Below are 19,208 nucleotides of genomic sequence, written 5' to 3'. Positions count from 1 at the left end.
GTCTATGACTGCTTGTGATGCCTGCAAGATGTCTCACCCAAGGATAGCATCACAGCTGCATTTCAGAAAAACAAAAAATTTAAAAGATTGTCATTGACAGCTATTTTCACAGCACCTGTTCCTGACAGCTGGATATATTTCCACTTTATGATTTTCAGCACGGCTGTCTCTGAATTGATAGAACAACGTTCACCAGCTAGCAATGATTTATTTTATTTTTATTTTATTTACATGTCAAGCTCCATAGGATGAATTTGAGGAGCAAATCTCCAAGGTCATGGAACGTTTCAGTACATGAAATAACAACATAAAAGTAATAACAGATAAAAATAAAATGTCTATGAACCCAGGAAAAGGTCAGTCCATAATTTTAAGTTTCAATTTGAAAGCGCTTGGATTACTGCTAAGATTTTTGAATTCCAGTGGTAGCTTTTGAAAATGGATGCAGCAGTATACTGCACACCTTTCTGCACATGAGTTAAGTAAGTCTGATCCAAATGCAGGTTTGATTTCTGCTGAATATTAACTGAGTGAAAATGGGAATAAGCTAATAATGTTAACAAGAAATGACAGTAAGGAATATATATATATCGACAGGCCAATGTCAAAATACCCAGACTTGTGAACAGGGGTCGACAAGAGGTTCATGAACTTACACCACTTATTGCTCGAACTGCCCATTTCTGAGCCAAAAATTTCCTTTCAGAATGGGAAGAGTTACCCCAAAATATAATACAATACAACATAAGCAAATGAAAATGAGCAAAGTAGACTAATTTTCGTGTTGAACGAACACTTACTTCAGGTACTGTTCGAATAGTAAAAATGGCAGCATTAAGTCTTTGAACAAGATCCTGAATGTGGGCTTTCCACAACAGTTTACTATCTATCTGAACACCCAGAAATGTGAACTGTTCAGTTTCATTAATCATATGTCCATTCTGTGAAATTAAAACATCAGGTTTTGTTGAATTGTGTGCTAGAAGCTGTAAAAACTGAGTCTTACTGTGATTTAGCATTAGTTTATTTTCTACAAGCCATGAACTTAGGTCATGAACTGCACTATTTGAAACCAAGCCAATGTTGCACACAAACTTTACTACCAAGCTAGTGTCATCAGCAAACAGAAATATTTTAGAGTTACTCGTAATACTACAGGGCATATCATTTATATAAACGAGGAACAGGAGTGGCCCCAACACTGATCCCTGGGACAACCCCCACTTTACAATACCCCACTGAGGCCCCACATCACAGCCATTCTAAACATTGTGAATAATGACCTTTTGCTGTCTGTTGATAAAGTAAGAGGTGAACCAATTGTGAGCTACTCCCCATATTCCATAATGGTTCAACTTCTGAAGCAGTATTTTGTGATCAACACAAGCAAATGCCTTAGTTAAATCAAAAAATATGTCTAGTGTTCGAAACCTTTTGTTTGGCCCATCCAGTACCTCAAAGGAAAAGAGGATTTAGCATTTTCAGTTGTTAAACGACTTCTAAAGCCGATCTGTACATTTGATAGCAAATAGAGTGATATTCGTCCACGAGACTCAGAGGGCCTTAGACACGGGTTCACAGGTAGATGCCGTGTTTCTTGACTTCCGCAAGGCGTTTGACACAGTTCCCCACAGTCGTTTAATGAACAAAGTAAGAGCATACGGACTATCAGATCAATTGTGTGATTGGATTGAGGAGTTCCTAGATAACAGAACGCAGCACGTCATTCTCAATGGATAGAAGTCTTCCGAAGTAAGAGTGATTTCAGGTGTGCCGCAGGGGAGTGTCATAGGACCGTTGCTATTCACAATATACATAAATGACCTGGTGGATGACATCGGAAGTTCACTGAGGCTTTTTGCAGATGATGCTGTGGTGTATCGAGAGGTTGCAACAATGGAAAATTGTACTGAAATGCAGGAGGATCTGCAGCGAATTGACGCATGGTGCACGGAATGGCAATTGAATCTCAATGTAGCGAAGTGTAATGTGATGCGAATACATAGAAAGATAGGTCCCTTATCATTTAGCTACAAAATAGCAGGTCAGCAACTGGAAGCAGTTAATTCCATAAATTATCTGGGAGTACGCATTAGGAGTGATTTAAAATGGAATGATCATATAAAGTTGATCGTCGGTAAAGCAGATGCCAGACTGAGATTCATTGGAAGAATCCTAAGGAAATGCAATCCGACAACAAAGGAAGTAGGTTACAGTACGCTTGTTCGCCCAATGCTTGAATACTGCTCAGCAGTGTGGGATCCGCACCAGGTAGGGTTGATAGAAGAGATAGAGAAGATCCAACGGAGAGCAGCGCACTTCGTTACAGGATCATTTAGTAATTGCGAAAGCATTACGGAGATGATAGATAAACTCCAGTGGAAGACTCTGCAGGAGAGATGCTCAGTAGCTCGGTACGGGCTTTTGTTGAAGTTTAGAGAACATACCTTCACCGAAGAGTCAAGCAGTATATTGCTCCCTCCTACGTATATCTCGCGAAGAGACCATGAGGATAAAATCAGAGAGATTAGAGCCCACACAGAAGCATACCGACAATCTTTCTTTCCACGTACAATACGAGACTGGAATAGAAGGGAGAACCGATAGAGGTACTCAGGGTACCCTCCGCCACACACCGTCAGGTGGCTTGCGGAGTACGGATGTAGACGTAGATGTAGATAGATCAAATGATCAATTATCCTTACATACACAGCCTTTTCAATAACTTTAGCAAACACTCATGGCATAGAAACAGGTCTAAAATTATCTACATGATCCCTTCTCCCTTTTTAAAAAGCGGATTTACTGCTGAGTACGTTAACCGTGCAGGAAACTGACCATTCCTAAAGGAAAAATCACAAATATGGCTAAATACAGAGCTAACATGTGCAACAAAGAACTTTGATATTCTGTTAGGCACTCCAGCATAACCATGAGAGTCCTTAGTCTTCAGTAATTTAATCATTGACTCTATCTCCCTCTTGTCTGTATCACAGAGGAGCTTCAAGGAATCCTCAAGGAATCCTCAGAACCTTAGGCCCCCTACAAAACCTTTCACCTGACTCCATCAAACTCCTCACCCCACCGACACCTCGCACTCCTACCTTCTACCTACTTCCTAAAATTCACAAACCCAAACATACTGGCCGCCCCATTGTAGCTGGTTACCAAGCCCCCACAGAACGTATCTCTGCCTACGTAGATCAACACCTTCAACCCATTACATGCAGTCTCCCATCCTTCATCAAAGACACCAACCACTTTCTTGAACGCCTGGAATCCGTACCCAGTCTGTTACCCCCGGAAACCATCCTTGTAACCATTGATGCCACTTCCCTATACACGAATATCCCGCACGTCCAGGGCCTCGCTGCAATGGAGCACTTCCTTTCACGCCGATCACCTGCCACCCTACCTAAAACCTCTTTCCTCGTCACCTTAGCCAGCTTCATCCTGACCCACAACTTCTTCACTTTTGAAGGCCAGACATACCAACAATTAAAGGGAACAGCCATGGGTACCAGGATGGCCCCCTCGTATGCCAACCTATTTATGGGTCGCTTAGAGGAAGCCTTCTTGGTTACCCAAGCCTGCCAACCCAAAGTTTGGTACAGATTTATTGATGACATCTTCATGATCTGGACTCACAGTGAAGAACAACTCCAGAATTTCCTCTCCAACCTCAACTCCTTTGGTTCCATCAGATTCACCTGGTCCTACTCCAAATCCCATGCCACTTTCCTAGACGTTGACCTCCATCTGTCCAATGGCCAGCTGCACACATCCGTCCACATCAAACCCACCAACAAGCAACAGTACCTCCATTATGACAGCTGCCACCCATTCCATATCAAACGGTCCCTTCCCTACAGCCTAGGCCTTCGTGGCAAATGAATCTGCTCCAGTCCTGAATCCCTCGACCATTACACCAACAACCTGAAAACAGCTTTCGCATCCCGCAACTACCCTCCCAACCTGGTACAGAAGCAGATAACCAGAGCCACTTCCTCATCCCCTCAAACCCAGAACCTCTCACAGAAGAACCCCAAAAGTGCCCCACTTGTGACAGAATACTTCCCGGGACTGGATCAGACCTTGAATGTGGCTCTCCAGCAGGGATACGACTTCCTAAAATCCTGCCCCAAAATGAGATCCATCCTTCATGAAATCCTCCCCACTCCACCAAGAGTGTCTTTCCGCCGTCCACCTAACCTTCGTAACCTCTTGGTTCATCCCTATGAAATCCCCAAACCACCTTCCCTACCCTCTGGCTCCTACCCTTGTAACCGCCCCCGGTGTAAAACCTGTCCTATGCACCCTCCCACCACCACCTACTCCAGTCCTGTAACCCGGAAGGTGCACACGATCAAAGGGAGAGCCACATGTGAAAGCACCCACGTGATTTACCAACTGACCTGCCTGCACTGTGACGCTTTCTATGTGGGAATGACCAGCAACAAACTGTCCATTCGCATGAATGGACACAGGCAGACAGTGTTTGTCGGTAATGAGGATCACCCTGTGGCTAAACATGCCTTGATGCACGGCCAGCACATCTTGGCACAGTGTTACACCGTCCGAGTTATCTGGATACTTCCCACCAACACCAACCTATCCGAGCTCCGGAGATGGGAACTCGCCCTTCAGTATATCCTCTCTTCTCGATATCCGCCATGCCTCAACCTCCGCTAATTTCAAGTTGCCGCCGCTCATACCTCACCTGTCTTTCAACAACTTCTTTGCCTCTGTACTTCCGCCTCGACTGACATCTATGCCCTTACTCTTTGCCTTTAAATATGTCTGCTTGTGTCTGTGTATGTGCGGATGGATATATGTGTGTGTGTGTGTGTGTGTGTGTGTGTGTGTGTGTGTGTGTGTGCGCGAGTGTACACCTGTCCTTTTTTTCCCCTAAGGGAAGTCTTTCCGCTCCCGGGATTGAAATGACTCCTTACCCTCTCCCTTAAAACCCACATCCTTTCATTTTTCCCTCTCCTTCCCTCTTTCCTGACAAAGCAACTGCCAGTTGCGAAAGCTCGTAATTCTGTGTGTGTGTTTTGTTCATGTGCCTGTCTGCCGGCACTTTCCCGCTTGGTAAGTCTTGGAATCTTTGTTTTTAATATATTTTTCCCATGTGGAAGTTTCTTTCTATTTTATTTACATCATCACAGAGGAGTATTTCAGACATCATCAAGGCATCTGCCAAGAAAGTTATATGATTCCCAGAAGAAACTAAATTTTTACTTAATTAACCAGCAATCATCAGAAAATGATAGTTAAATTACATATATCTGATTTATCAGTAACAGAAATATTTTTACTACCGACTTCATATCGTCAACTTTGTGCTGCTGATTAGGCACTTCCTTCACAACTGACCATTTGGTTTTAAATTTATCCTGTGAATTAGCTATTCTATTTGCATACCACATACTCTTTGCCTTCCTAATAACATTTTTAAGCACCTTAAAATACTGTTTGTAATGGGCTACTGTAGCTCGATTGTGACTACTTCTAACATTCTGATGTAATTACTGCTTTGTTCTACATGGTGTCCTTATACCAATAGTCAACCACCCACACTGCCTATTACTGCTAGTACCCTGTTTGAAATGTTGTAACAGAAAGCAACTCTCAAAGAGCAAGAGAAATGTGTTAAGGAAAGCATTACATTTATCATATATTTTATTGGCACTATAAACATCCTGTCACTCTTGTTCCTTGACAAGGTTTAAAAAACTTTCTACTGCTGTTGGATAAACTTTCCTACATAGTTTGTAATTATATATGACATTTCTTTGACTACAAAAGCCTTTTAGTGTTAAAATATGTCCATCATGGTCTGAAAGGCCATCCACCCCTTTACTAACAGAATGCCCATCTAGTAATGAAGATGAATAAAAATGTCTATGGCTGTGCTGCTGTTCCCCTGCACCCTAGTTGGAAAAAACACAATCTGCATCAGATAGTATGAATTTTGGAGATCTACCAACATCCTTTTTCTTGCACCATCATTAACAAAATTTACATTGAAGTCACCACATATAACTAATTTCTAATACTTCTTACAAAGTGAATAAAGAGCCCTCTCTAGCTTAAGCAGAAATGCTCTGAAGTCAGAGTTAGAGGACCTATGAACAACAACAATTAGAGGTTTAGTTTCACTAAATTCAACTGCCCCTGCACAACATTCAACTATCTGTTCAGTGCAGTGCTATGACACATCTATGGACTCAAATGGAAAACTGTTTTTTTATGAACAGAGCGGCACCCCCACCCTGCTAGGAAATCCAGAAAAACAGCCAGATAATCTGTATCCTGGCAAATGAAGCCTCTGAACTGAATTTTGCAATTATTTAAGTGATGCTCCGATATACCAATAATTTCAGAGTCAACATCTGTAAGCAGTTCACTAACTTTATCTTTAATACCTCTTATATTTTGATGAAATATGCTAATTTCTTCTCTACTTGGAAACATGATGTCCTCTGAAGGTGAGCTCTTAGTTAGATAGACTTCCTTTAAAAAGGTATACCCATCAGTTGAATTCAATCTAAAAAAAAAAAAAGGTGTAGCTCTAACACCAACGACTACAGAATTTTTCCATGACTAATCCCACCAGTCCCATGTTAACACGCCTAACAGCCGCTTTAAGATGAGGCCGATCATGACACTGAAACAGCTGCACGAAATGCACATTAGTGGCACCAGTTTGAGCAGCTATCTTTACCAGGTCACCACCTACATCATATTCCCCATCCCTATCAAGACTGTTCCCTGATCCACAAACTATCACTACTAAGGACTGCTGTATGTTCCCTACATCTACAGCTACAAGAGGTTCCTCTCCGTTCAACTCTGACAGTTGGTTAAATCTATTGCATATATGCACAGTATAGCTGACTGAATAGCTCCTCCTCCTACCTGCCTTCTTACCAACTGCCAGTTCCCACTCCCCACCACCCTTCACTCTCCTCAACCTACCTAGTTCCTCCTTTGCGCGTTGTAACTGCACCGGAAGGGCACAGATCTTACGCACCTGCTCCTCTATCAACTTATTTCTACTACAAATTCTGCATTCCCAGCAGAGGATCTCACTGGCTTCTACCAATACCAACAAAACTTCACAAAATTGTTAACTAAAATCAAAAATTCAAGTGGCCACTGGAACACTCAACGAAGTTAAAACACCGAATGAAAATTTTACTGAAATATTTCACTAGAAACAATAAGAAACATAAGCTGAAAACTAAAGCATGAAATTTACTAAATGACTTCAATGCACAGAAAACTCTAAAAAATACAGTGAGCGAATGTTTCCAAAAGTTTATTAAATCGTTATTTCTCCACAGACAGCATGAAGCACTGCTGAAAACTATTAAATTTAATAACTGTATAACAGTGCATAAATAAATTTGTCAATACTTAGCTTTGTAACTGCTACAGCTGCAACCCACACATTGCAAAATGTAAGCAGCTGATACCACAGAAAATGATGCCCTAGAATCAACTAATGCTGGCACAGACTGGTATTGATGGTGACATTGCTGTTTTCCCAGAGATGGTCATCTCATGCAGTTTTCCTGATTTTGGCAGCTGGAAGTATGGTGATGGGAAATGATTGTGATGTATTGGAAACGTATCAGCATGTCGTCCTTCTGTTCCCTAAGTCTGCTTTTCTGTGTGGTGATCGAACTGCAAGAAAACTAAGTTGGTTTACCTAGTACATATCAGTACCAATGACTGATGACCTCCTTCTTCAATACTACTTCCTTCTGCCTGATTTCACCATCCACTGCTGCTACTTCCAGCCTCTGCATTTGACACTGAAACACACGATAAACTGTCGTTTCTCATCTCATATTAGCAATTCTGTTGGTCTTCCGTGACTTCCAGGGCATGACAATCACAAGTCTGTCAAACATATTTTGTTTGGTATACTCATTTCTAATGCATTTCCTCAAGGTGCTAGCACACTTGATGAAGTCCTCTGTTGTGATGGCATCCCTCAAAAAGAGCACTTGTAGATGTCATCTTCTACGCCATTCATTGGGTGTGAAATATTGTCAGCTGCTGTCATATTTCAGAACACTGTGTGAGACACAGTCCTAAAACACACTGTAAATACAGGCGTGTCATCTCCTACACACCCGCCCCCCTCTCCCCTCCTTCAACCCACCCATAGCATTGGGCTCTGTTCTTGGGATATGCCACTGGTTGTTGGCAATGTCTTCTTAATTCTCACCTGAAATTTTTCCCAGATACTGAACTTTTACTCTTCATTCTTGAACCGCTGCAGTGATGTACCATCCAAATGAAAGTATACTTTGGCAAGACACATTGTGTCATGCCACCTGTTGTATTTATTGACACAATCAAATACCTATAGTCATTTAGTCCGATCCTGTGAAAATGTTACGCCCTACATCACGTACCACTACACCCTATCATCATCAGTGTACCCACCACAAAATATGTGTACGGTACACATGAAGAATTACTATAAGTAGACCTTTGCATCATCTTGAATTTTCATGAGTTTACTATCATGATCATAGTCATGGTCATCTGATGAGACTTATATAAAGGAAATAATATGTTGTTTACCTTTCCTTGGATCATGCTATATCAGTCAATGAATTCTTAGTCAGTGTAATAGAGTCTCAGAAATGTTCAGCAATCTCACCGGTGATTCGAAATATGTTGGCATAGGATGGTGCCATGCGGCTGCCCATAGCTGTGCCAACCCACTGATGGGCCACCTAGAGGAATCCTTCCTATACACCTAGAATCCTAAGCCCCTAACCTGGTTCGGATTCATTGATGACATCTTTGCGATCTGGATTGAGGGTGAGGACACCCTATCCACATTCCTCCACAACCTCAACAACTTCTCTCACAATAGCTTCACCAGGTGAAACTCAACGCAACAAGCCACTTTCCTAGATGTTGACCTCCAGCTCAAAGACAGCTACATCAGTACCTACTAACCACTAGCAATACCTCCACTTCGACAGCTGCCACCCGTTCCATACCAAGAAGTCCCTTCGATACAGCCTAGCCACCCATGGCCGTCACATCTGTAGTGACAAGTGGTCTCTCTCGAAATATACCAAGGGTCTCACTGAAGCCTTCACAGACTGTAATTATCCTCCCAACCCCATACAGAAACCACCTCCCAAAATCCCACCGTCCGGCCACAGAGAAGTATTTCCCTCATAATTGAGTACCACCCAGGGCTGAAGCAAATGAATTACATTCTCCACTGTGGTTTCCACTACCTCTCATTGTGCCCTAAAATGAGAAATGTCCTGTCCACTACACTTCCCACCTCTCCCACAGTGGTAGTCTGCCATCCACCACAATATACTCATCCATCTCTACACAATCCCTGCTCCCAACCCCTTACCTCATGGCTCATGCCCTTGTAACAGACCTAGATGCAAGACCTGTCCAATACATCCTCCCATCACCACCTACTCCAATCCGATCACAAATGTCCTATCCCATCAAAGGCAGCACTACCTGTGATGCTGAGTCGCAGACAGACACAACAAAAGATTGTCACAATTAATGCTTTCGGTCATTAAGGCCTTCGTCAACAATAACCACACGTTCGCACGCATGTACACACACACACACACACACACACACACACACACACACACACACACACACACTTACACAAATGCAACTCACACACAAATGCAGACTCAGGGAACTTAAACCACTCTGCAAGCAGCAGCACTAGTGCATGATGGAAGTGGTGACGGGGTGGGGATAAGGAGGAGGCTAGGGCGAGGAGGGGGAGGGATAGTACGGTGGGGGTGACGGACAGTGAAATGCTGCAGGTTGGATGGAGGGCATGGGAAAGGTGGGGAGGGGTGGTGCTGGAAGTAGCGAAAAAGGAGAGAAATAAAAAGACTGGGTGTGGTAGTGGAATGATGGCTGTGTAGTGCTGGAATGGGAACAGGGAAGGGGCTGGATGGGTGAGGACAGTGACTAAAAGTAAGAAAGATTAGCGTTTAACTTCTGGTAGACAACATTGTCATCAGAGACAGAGCACCGCTCAGATTAGGATTGGAAATCAGCCGGATGGCTGCACCTTGATTTGACCCGTTGTCCTTCAGGATGTAAGTCCAGTGTGCCTATTTAAGCACTGCAGTGTTCAAACCGACTTCCTTTAGGTGCTGACAGCTTTACTTTAAATTCTGTCACACACTTCAAAGTGTGTCGCAGAGGCCATATGCAGAATTTTATTTCCATATCTACCCACTGAATAATTTTTATGATTTGATGTGCTATTAAAAATGTTAAATGGAGCATTATAATAATTTTCATAAATATTTGTGGTATGGTTCTATAAAGTTGCAGTAACAGTTAACTACATAAATTTGACAACTGAGTAGAACTGATGATGGGTGTGAAAACAGGTTCCACTAACATCCTTCCTAATTAGTTCTCGTGTTTATAGAAAGAGCCTTGCACTTACAAAATACTATCACATCATATAAATTTAGGAAGGCTTTTTTTCTTTAAAAACACTCAAAATGACTATAAATTGAAGTATGGGCACTAACACAACTGATCCCCAGCTGGTTTTTTTTTTTTTTTTGTTCACATTGGTCTTCATTATTTAAAGGAGCATATGACAGTGTCTTCAGAACTAATGAGGGTCAGATGGTGAAAAGTACAAATAAAGTTTCACTTTGTGATGTTTTCCTGCTTTATTTCTTCATTGATAGTCCTATTCCACTGTTAAGTTGAGGCATTGTTGTTAATTTAACCAATACATCATTCCTGTTTGACAATGGGCCGTGGACTGACTGTCTCGGGACCAAAAATCGGTCCCTCATACACCCTCACAATAAAAGGCACTGAAACTATACATTGTTTGGTGTTTAAGTTACAGAAATTACTATTAAAACATAACTCATTCAATTAACAGAATACATCCAAAAATTCCTTCTTTTAACAGTTTCTTCTACCACTAAGGTTAGGCCAAATTATTTGTTTAAATAATGAAATTAACAGATAAAGTCAGACAAACGGTAGCTTTGACAAACCTGGTAATTAATTTGGAATTAATTAAGGGCTGGCTTTGCTAATACGTTTTCAAATAGAGCCAAGTAAATACTTTAAGACTCATAGTAGTTCTTCCTCAACAGTTTATAATTAGTACAGAATTTATATTTGTTTATAAGTCAACAATACAGCATAAGTCACGAAACAATTACTGCTTTCACCATATAATAAAAGGTGCTAACTAGAAATGGTCAAAATAAATTAGGAGATTAATTACATACACAAAACTAAGAACAAAATTAGACCTGGTGCTACATTCCTTAAGACTGAGGGCCAACCTTTCTCTTTTATGGAAATGCAGATTATAATCACGCATGTTAATGGTAATTAGGCAAAAATAAAAATAAAATGAATTTTAGGAGGCAGATGGCAAAACAAGAAAGGAAGTAAAGAGAGCCCACCTTGCTTCATCACAACTTTTCTTCCGAAGTGTGCTTGTATTATTATTATTTTCATTTTACTAGAATTTACGGACTTCCTGTAGTTGACATCTCACAGGGATGACTGTATGTTACTTAATTAATTTGGGGATCATATCATGTATAAATCTGTTAACAAAGGACACGGAAACCACAGAAACTTAAATTTATGATTAATGGAAAATCTCATATAAATATGTGAAACAAATACTAACAAAGAGATAGAGGGGCTGGCCAGTACTTATCTCAGCTCAGTACAGCCGATAGATACACAAAAAAACCAGAATCGAAAATTTAGTTCCTAGCTTTCGGAACAAATGTTCTTTCATCAGGGAGGAGAGAGGGTAAAGAAAAGGAAGAAGGGAAAGTGGATTCAGTTACTCACAACTCAGGTTATGAAGCAACAGGGAAAGGAAAACAGGGAGGGTAGCAAGGATCTGTTTTCCTTTCTCTGTTGCTTCATAACCTTGGTTGTGAGTAACTGAATCCACTTTCACTTCTTCCCTTTCTTTCCCCTCTCTCCTCCCTGATGAAGAAACATTTGTTCCAAAAACTAGGAACGTAAATTTTCGGTTCTGTTGTTTGTGTATCTATCAGCTGTACTGAGCTGAGGTAAGTACTGGCCAGCCCCTCTATGTCTTTGTTAGTATTTGTTTCAAAACTTAAATTTATGTACTTTATTAGCAACAAACTATTAAATACAGTGAAGTACTATCCATGCTTGAGCCACCTCACTTTAAACAAATAAATGCTGCACACCTTAATGTAAGCTACAAAAGTCAATCACAGCGTCTACTGAAGAGAATGATCGCAATTCCGGAAGGAACTACAAGGGTTATCATTTTGGTTTAAGGAGGAACAGATCAACTACAGTAAATACCAGCTTTTCTACACTCAGAGAGATAACTGAGTAAGACTGGGAACATAACACTGATATTTACAAGGTTTTGTTCACTTCAGAAAAGTTTATGACAGCCTACACAGTGGTGCAATACTACTGCCTTGAAAGAGTTTCAATTTCCACAAAAATCAATATGTCTAGTACAGATGCGTTTAGTGGACATCTATTACAGAGTAAAGATCATTACAGGAATGTCAGAGCATTTTGAAGTCAGAGCTACACTTAGACAAGGAGACACATTATATCCAGCACCCGTTAATTTAATTTTTGGAAAGATACATCAAAAATTAAACCAATCTGGAATAAAATTGGGTAACAACACAATAAATCAGCTCGCATATGCAGATGATGATGATGTTATAATAAGAGGTAGTGAAGACAAATTGCTGCTCATGACAAGTTCTTACACAAATATTGCAAGGAAATGTATTTATTTATTTATTTACAAATTAATGAGGCAAATATCTAGTACATGGTTGTGACAAGGCACCCAATGATGGTGCCATACTGACAGTTCATGAAGAAACTTTTAAAAGAATAAACATATTTAAACATTTAGGAAGCATTTATAGCGAGTAGAATAGAATGAAAACGGAGATTAAGGCAAGCATCACAGTGGCAAACAGAAGCACATTTTTGCTTATAGGTCATTCTCAAAAATTGTGCATATTTAGGTCCCAGGTAATAACATGCATTATTTAAATGCATTTAAGTTTTTTTCAAACATCTTGAATTTAGTTTAAAACTATGTTAAATCATTAATTTACTTATTTTTAAACAAAATTATTCAATTTTGTTAAAATTTTGATTAATGGTATGAGAGATCTCACCTCCGTTACTCATCCCCTTCACCTATATTGACTACATTACATTAAATTGTACAAGGCATTATTAACAGTTTTAATTTTTAAGCATTTTAACAATTGGAAAATTTATACAGAATAAGATATTACTGTATTAACTAAACCATTTTTTAAAGTTGTTTAAAAATTGTCAAACCGAGTCCCATGCTACAGCCTCACCTCCGTGAATAACAGCTATCAGTTCAATAAATGTTTTCCTTGAAGCTTTCTTCTTCATGTAAGGGGCACTGCAAGCAGCCATCTTGATTCTTGGGCAGTTATAGTGTGGCTTGTACAATTGTAGCACTTTGAGTTAAATTATTATGGTGCCAGGATGAAATATTGACATTAATGATCACACCTTCATTACACTATTGTTATATGTAAGTTTTAATAATTTATAATTGTTATCTTTATCAACAAATTACATATTAATTGTAGATTAACACTAAGGAAGCAGGAAAGTCTAACCTCAAAAGAAGCACCTCGGCATCTAATTTTGCGAATGTTTCACTCTTCCATTACTCTCACCTCCATGATAAATGATCTTCACAGAGGTGAGAATGTAATAACGGAGTGTTGGTCAGTGATTAAATGATAAAATAAGCTCTCTTATTTATCAAATTAGAAAAGCTATGTCCACATAAGAGTGAGAAATCTATCTTTTAACTAGACATTGATTTTTTTTAAGGACAGTTTAGGCTCTAACTTAAGTTTTTCAACATATTAAAAGGTTAGCCTCATGCATCAAAATGATCTTATTTTCTTTACTTTTTAAAAAGTAGTGATGAGATTATCTAGCTTATATATGCTTGCTGAGTAGGTTTATATTAATGTTACATACAACAGCCTAATGGTTTTTAGTTTTTAAAGTTGTTCACCACACACAAAACCTTGCTTTGGGCTAAGGCCTGAGATTCTTAGAGTAATTTGTCTGTGTTCCCTGAAAATGAGGTCTCTCAAGTAGAATGATGTGAAATCTTGGCAGTTTTAAATCCACCAACCACCAAAAACTGAGGACAGTACTACTTTGGTGATTTGAAAAATTATAATATTTCAGCCTGATGTACCATTTTTATCTTGATCTATTCGTACACTAACGGCAAAATTAACAAATAACGATTTACTCTATTTTTCAGTGACCATTATTAACCTCTCTGCCTTTTAGGCAGTTATCATCTCCATTATTACCCTGCATTACTATTCTAAATAAATTCTTTAGTTTTTTTCAAAAAGTGCAGTCTTTTTTCGGAACCACTATTCGAGTATTTATTTACTTCACTGTGCTAACATAAAAATAAATAAAACATAATTCTTTTCAAAATTATAAAAAAATTTACAAAATATGCCCAATTTTTTAGAATGACCGTTATGGGACACACTGTGCAGTGGTGCAGTTCTGAGAAGTTTTATATCAGACTATACCAGTGTGCATCTCTACATGGCTGTCAAACACTTATGTTAAGGAAAACTGATGACAAGAAACTGCTAGTCTTTGACAGAAAGATACTTAAAAGAATGTTTGGCACCATCGCAATCACAGGAATGGAGGCTTTATTGAAAAATCTGGGGCTGGCAGACCTACATTCACAAGCTGATATTGTCCAAATGGGGAAGAAAAGTAGATTGATGTGAACCAGATACCTAATTAGAATGGGAGAGGTAAGACTACCACGAGTGGCTTATCAGGATCTAATAAACGCAGAAGGGGCTCAGAAAGACCACAGACAAAACTAAATAATGATATTAACTGGGATATTGGAGCAATTGGCATGAAAAATAGAGAAAGGTCCATAAAAAGCCAAAAACGGACATGATTGGTGGAGGAATGTTGAGCATGCATATGGTTTCCAGGGCCATGAGAAATGTTGAGCAAGCATATTGTCTCCCAGGCCAAAGTGACAATATAGAAGAAGAAATCATAAATAAAACTGATGCTTCCTCATTTACAATGAATAGTTGCGTTTGTCTGTTATTTGTAACTTAATGTTTACTATACGTGCTTACAACGGCATTTTCCCAGCAAAAAAGAATAAAATAAAAAAAATAAAAAACTGTGTAAATCTGATCTGTGTTTATCTAAGATTGGTTTTCATTTTCGGCGACAAAAACCATTAAGGAGTAAGTGTATGAATTCCAAGATACTTAAAAAGATTTCGGGAAGAAATACTTTACACATATTATTCCTCGGAATAAATATTTTATTTATTGCGTTAACTTACATGAAGTTCCTGACAGCTGAAATACGGCAAGCCGGAAAGTATATGAGTGGTGATTATCACGGTCAAAACTAATGCTTTCCTTGACTTACTGAGCTACGTATCACGGTGCACGCTACAAATAATATGTCGTTTTGGAATCTTGTTTTGTATGTAAAATTCAATGTTTGACAGAGATTGAAAAATCACGTTTAATTACAAACGCATGACATTCTCTAAATGATAAGTATGAAGAAATGCTTAACTGGCTCCGTTACGTTACGTTTTTTTTTTTTTTTTATTTACTAGTGGCATCATACTTACCATACGTAATGAAAAATCGATCAGGTAGAGATGACACAAAAAGGTGACTGTCTTAGTACTTCCCAATCACTCGCACGTGCCTTCGGCCCAAACAACGTACCACGCTCACGCAGTCGTATTTCGCTCTGTGGAATTTGTTTGACAACCGTCTCCCATAGCAACGGCAACATTGTAGCCAACACGCTCTTCCAACTGCTTGTTGTTATGTAGTTTCTGTCTCAGGTCACACCATTGGCGAGATGCCTTTGAGTGATCTGAGCCCGAATTATGCAATTAAATTAAACAAGACGATCACAATGTTTCTCTAAGGCAGTGTGCTTAGTCCCGCTTTTTTTCCTTTGGGGAATACCCAAGTACAGGTACATTCCAAACTGTCCGACACATCTCTGATTTATTTTCTAAGTGGAGAAAGCAAACACGTTAAGTGCATATAATACTTTTTTCTTAAATTGTGGAACGACTATGAGATAACAAATTTATTACGTAAGACTGTCGAATAGGAACAATTTTTTATGTTACAAATATTTTATCTGCAGAAGATAAGAAGACACTAAAAATCTCGCTACTCAACTGACATGTAATCGTTACACACTAGATGTGTCACTTGCCCTCAGCGACAAGAGCCGTTTTGGAGCTCCAGTCCGTAACTACAACGAAGAGACCCGACCAGTGGGCGATTATCCGAGAGTGCAGTGGCGGCAGCGTACAGAATGAATGCCTATGGGAAGATGTGGTCACGAATTTCCCCACTTTATTGTAAATAACGCGCAACTGTATTATTAAACAATTGATTACTAACTTAGTTATAAATGTTATAAGGGTCTTTTTGTCTCAGCCGGTTTTCTCGCAAATTTAGTTTGTGTACTGCTCATTTGCTTACAAACTTCAGTTTGACTTTTTATGTAACGTCAGTTACTTCATTTTAGTCTTGGGGCAAGAAACCTTCACTGTTGTTAAAGTATTGTGAGCAGAATGGTTAGAGTAGTTATTTTTCTCATATATTTGGGCTTTAGATGAGTGACTTATCGTTCTGCGTGCGGACTGCAGCTAACGTTGCTATTAAGGAAGCCATGACCTTTTCTGGGGCTTCTAGTTCCTTAGCTGTATAGATATACTTAAAGAAGACCGACATTTTTGAAGCGATTCTGTCACTTGGTTCTGTTAAGGCCACAGGGATGTTGGTTTTGACATGTATTGGCTTGTGCAAATACTCCTTTTCTTTCTTTCAAACTCTAAAGACCCTCAGTTACAGCTTATCGGTATTTTGCGCATTTGCTGGTGGCTCAGAGCCACTGATTTAACACACGCTCTGCATGTGTTACTACAGCGTGAGAACAAATTTATGAAAAAACCAGAAACACAAAACATTACCATTACATCCAGTACAGTATAACAACACAGTTGGCATTCGAAACACGTTCCAGTTGTCTCGGAATAGATACATAAATGCCCTATATTGTTTTCAAGGGTATTTTGAACCGTTCTTCCAGCGAAATAGTGGCACGTTCAGGTGGCGATGATGGAAGCGGATACTGGTCACGTTCCCAACTCTCAAAACTAGATCATATAAAGGCTCTATGATATTGAGATCTTGTGACTGTGGAGACGCGACAGTTCATCTTCGTGGTCAAAAAATCAGACCTGGACGATGGAAGCTGTGTGAACAGACGCCCTGTCATCTTAGTACAACACCATTGCCGGCCGGAGTGGCCGCGTGGTTCTAGGCGCTACAGTCTGGACCCGCGCGACCGCTACGGTCGCAGGTTCGTATCCTGCCTCGGGCGCGGATGTATGTGATGTCCTTAGGTTAGTTAGGTTTCAGTAGTTCTAAGTTCTATGAGATTGATGACATCAGAAGTTAAGTCCCATAGTGCTCAGAGCCATTTTGAACAACACCATGGAGGTGGACAAACATTTTAGCATGGGGTCGATCTGATCAGCCAAAATGCTCACATAATTCTTGGTAGTGATTCGACCTTGCAGAGTAACCATAGGGATCCATGAAATACTACGATATGGCATCCCAAATAATCACCGAACCCTCGAACTGTGTTTCACCCTTGGGACGTCAACTTGGCCAGAAGTTAGAAACAGTGCAAAACAAGGCTTAGTCGACCAAATGGCTTTCTTCCACTGCTCCACAGCCAAGGGTTGATGGCTTTGGCACCACGTTTTCCTCCTATGGGCTTTTGCATAACTGATGAGTGATTCTCGAATTCCAGCTGTAACGGGACATCCTCTTCTAGCGTACCATTCCTCATCAGTAGTTGTCGATTCCAGTATTATTTTTCGAATTTTGGACAGGTCAATATTACCTCAGTTGCTTTTCTGAAAACTATCATATAATTTTATGCATGTTGTTGTTGTTGTGGTCTTCAGTGGTGTTTTCATATTTTATTCCAACAGCTGTACATGTTCAGTTTTCACAGGAATCGACATATGGCCATAAATATCTGTTGATGCAAGTGTTTTCTATTAGGTCACATAAATACACAGCACCACTCCCCCCCAGGTAATACTTTTACATTTGATGCAGATGATACTTGTCATCTACAGTCATCCACAGTAATCAAATCTTCTTCATTGCTGCACTGGATTTATCTGTGGGAAAAGTGCCCTGCAGTTTGTTTTTCAATTTGGGTTTCAGAAGCACCATAATACTATAAAACATTTTGTCTTGAACGAAAGACATAAGACCAAATACGGCTTTATGCAGTAGCTTTATGCGGGTTTTCTCCTTAGAGATATATTTTAAGGATCGGTGCATTCTCTCGCTGCAGTTGATGACTGCGTGTGGCCCAATAGCCACTCTTTTGATCGGACGCTACTTCGTCGATACGTGTGTCCCTAATCTATCCCAGTTATCCAAACAGGGAAAGAGGTCCTATAGTTTAACATGGAACCCGAACCACGTGCTATTCCTGCTGACACACATACATCATTGTGAGGTGAAGTCTAGTTTAAACATGGACTGAAAATTTCGATGGTCCAACTGGGATTCTATTCTGCGCATGTTTGAGCTCACTGTGACTTGCAGTCAGTGCCAATACGCCCAGCAGTACTTGTAGTGGACACAGATCTCCAGAAAGTAGGTCGCAAACTTTGTTGTATCAGAATCACATTTTAGGTTTTCAGTTACAGGTAGAATAATCGCGAATGCGTCAGCTTTTCTGTCCAATACTTGCATAATGTGAGATGGTCTCTCGGTTTCTTACAGCTGTCCTCTCGGCCTTGTCTACATGCTATTTATAACAGAGGCTCGTTTTTCGTACTTCCACTGTACCCTTCAACGAGCTAAAGGAAGCTTCCGCCAAGTCTATCATAAATTTCAATAAAAGCATCGCAAACCGGAAAAATAACGGCAGAAATTCTTAATTGTTGTTGGATATGAAAAACCCAAGGGTAAATTCCTGCCTCACGTCATCCAATACCAGTTAACGTA

At 40.0% G+C, this 19,208-nt stretch overlaps 1 protein-coding gene across 2 annotated transcripts in view; it reads right to left on the bottom strand.

Annotated features, from left to right (window-relative positions):
• LOC126277988 (intraflagellar transport protein 56) overlaps nt 1-15,939 on the bottom strand; it is a 210,222-nt gene extending 194,283 nt beyond the window's left edge. The window contains exon 1 of one of the 2 annotated variants that reach the window (XM_049977654.1): nt 15,767-15,939. In XM_049977654.1, the coding sequence (XP_049833611.1) occupies nt 15,767-15,769 (3 nt within the window). In that variant the 5' untranslated portion in view covers nt 15,770-15,939. The remainder of the gene's footprint in view (nt 1-15,766) is intronic. The other variant, XM_049977653.1, reaches the window with a different exon arrangement.
• Between the last annotated feature and the right edge of the window lie 3,269 nt (nt 15,940-19,208).

The sequence above is a fragment of the Schistocerca gregaria genome, chromosome 6, assembly GCF_023897955.1.
Source record: "Schistocerca gregaria isolate iqSchGreg1 chromosome 6, iqSchGreg1.2, whole genome shotgun sequence".
Classification (NCBI taxonomy): domain Eukaryota; kingdom Metazoa; phylum Arthropoda; class Insecta; order Orthoptera; family Acrididae; genus Schistocerca; species Schistocerca gregaria.
Note: the sequence above shows the minus strand (reverse complement) of the source record. Positions and strands in the feature narration are given on the sequence as shown.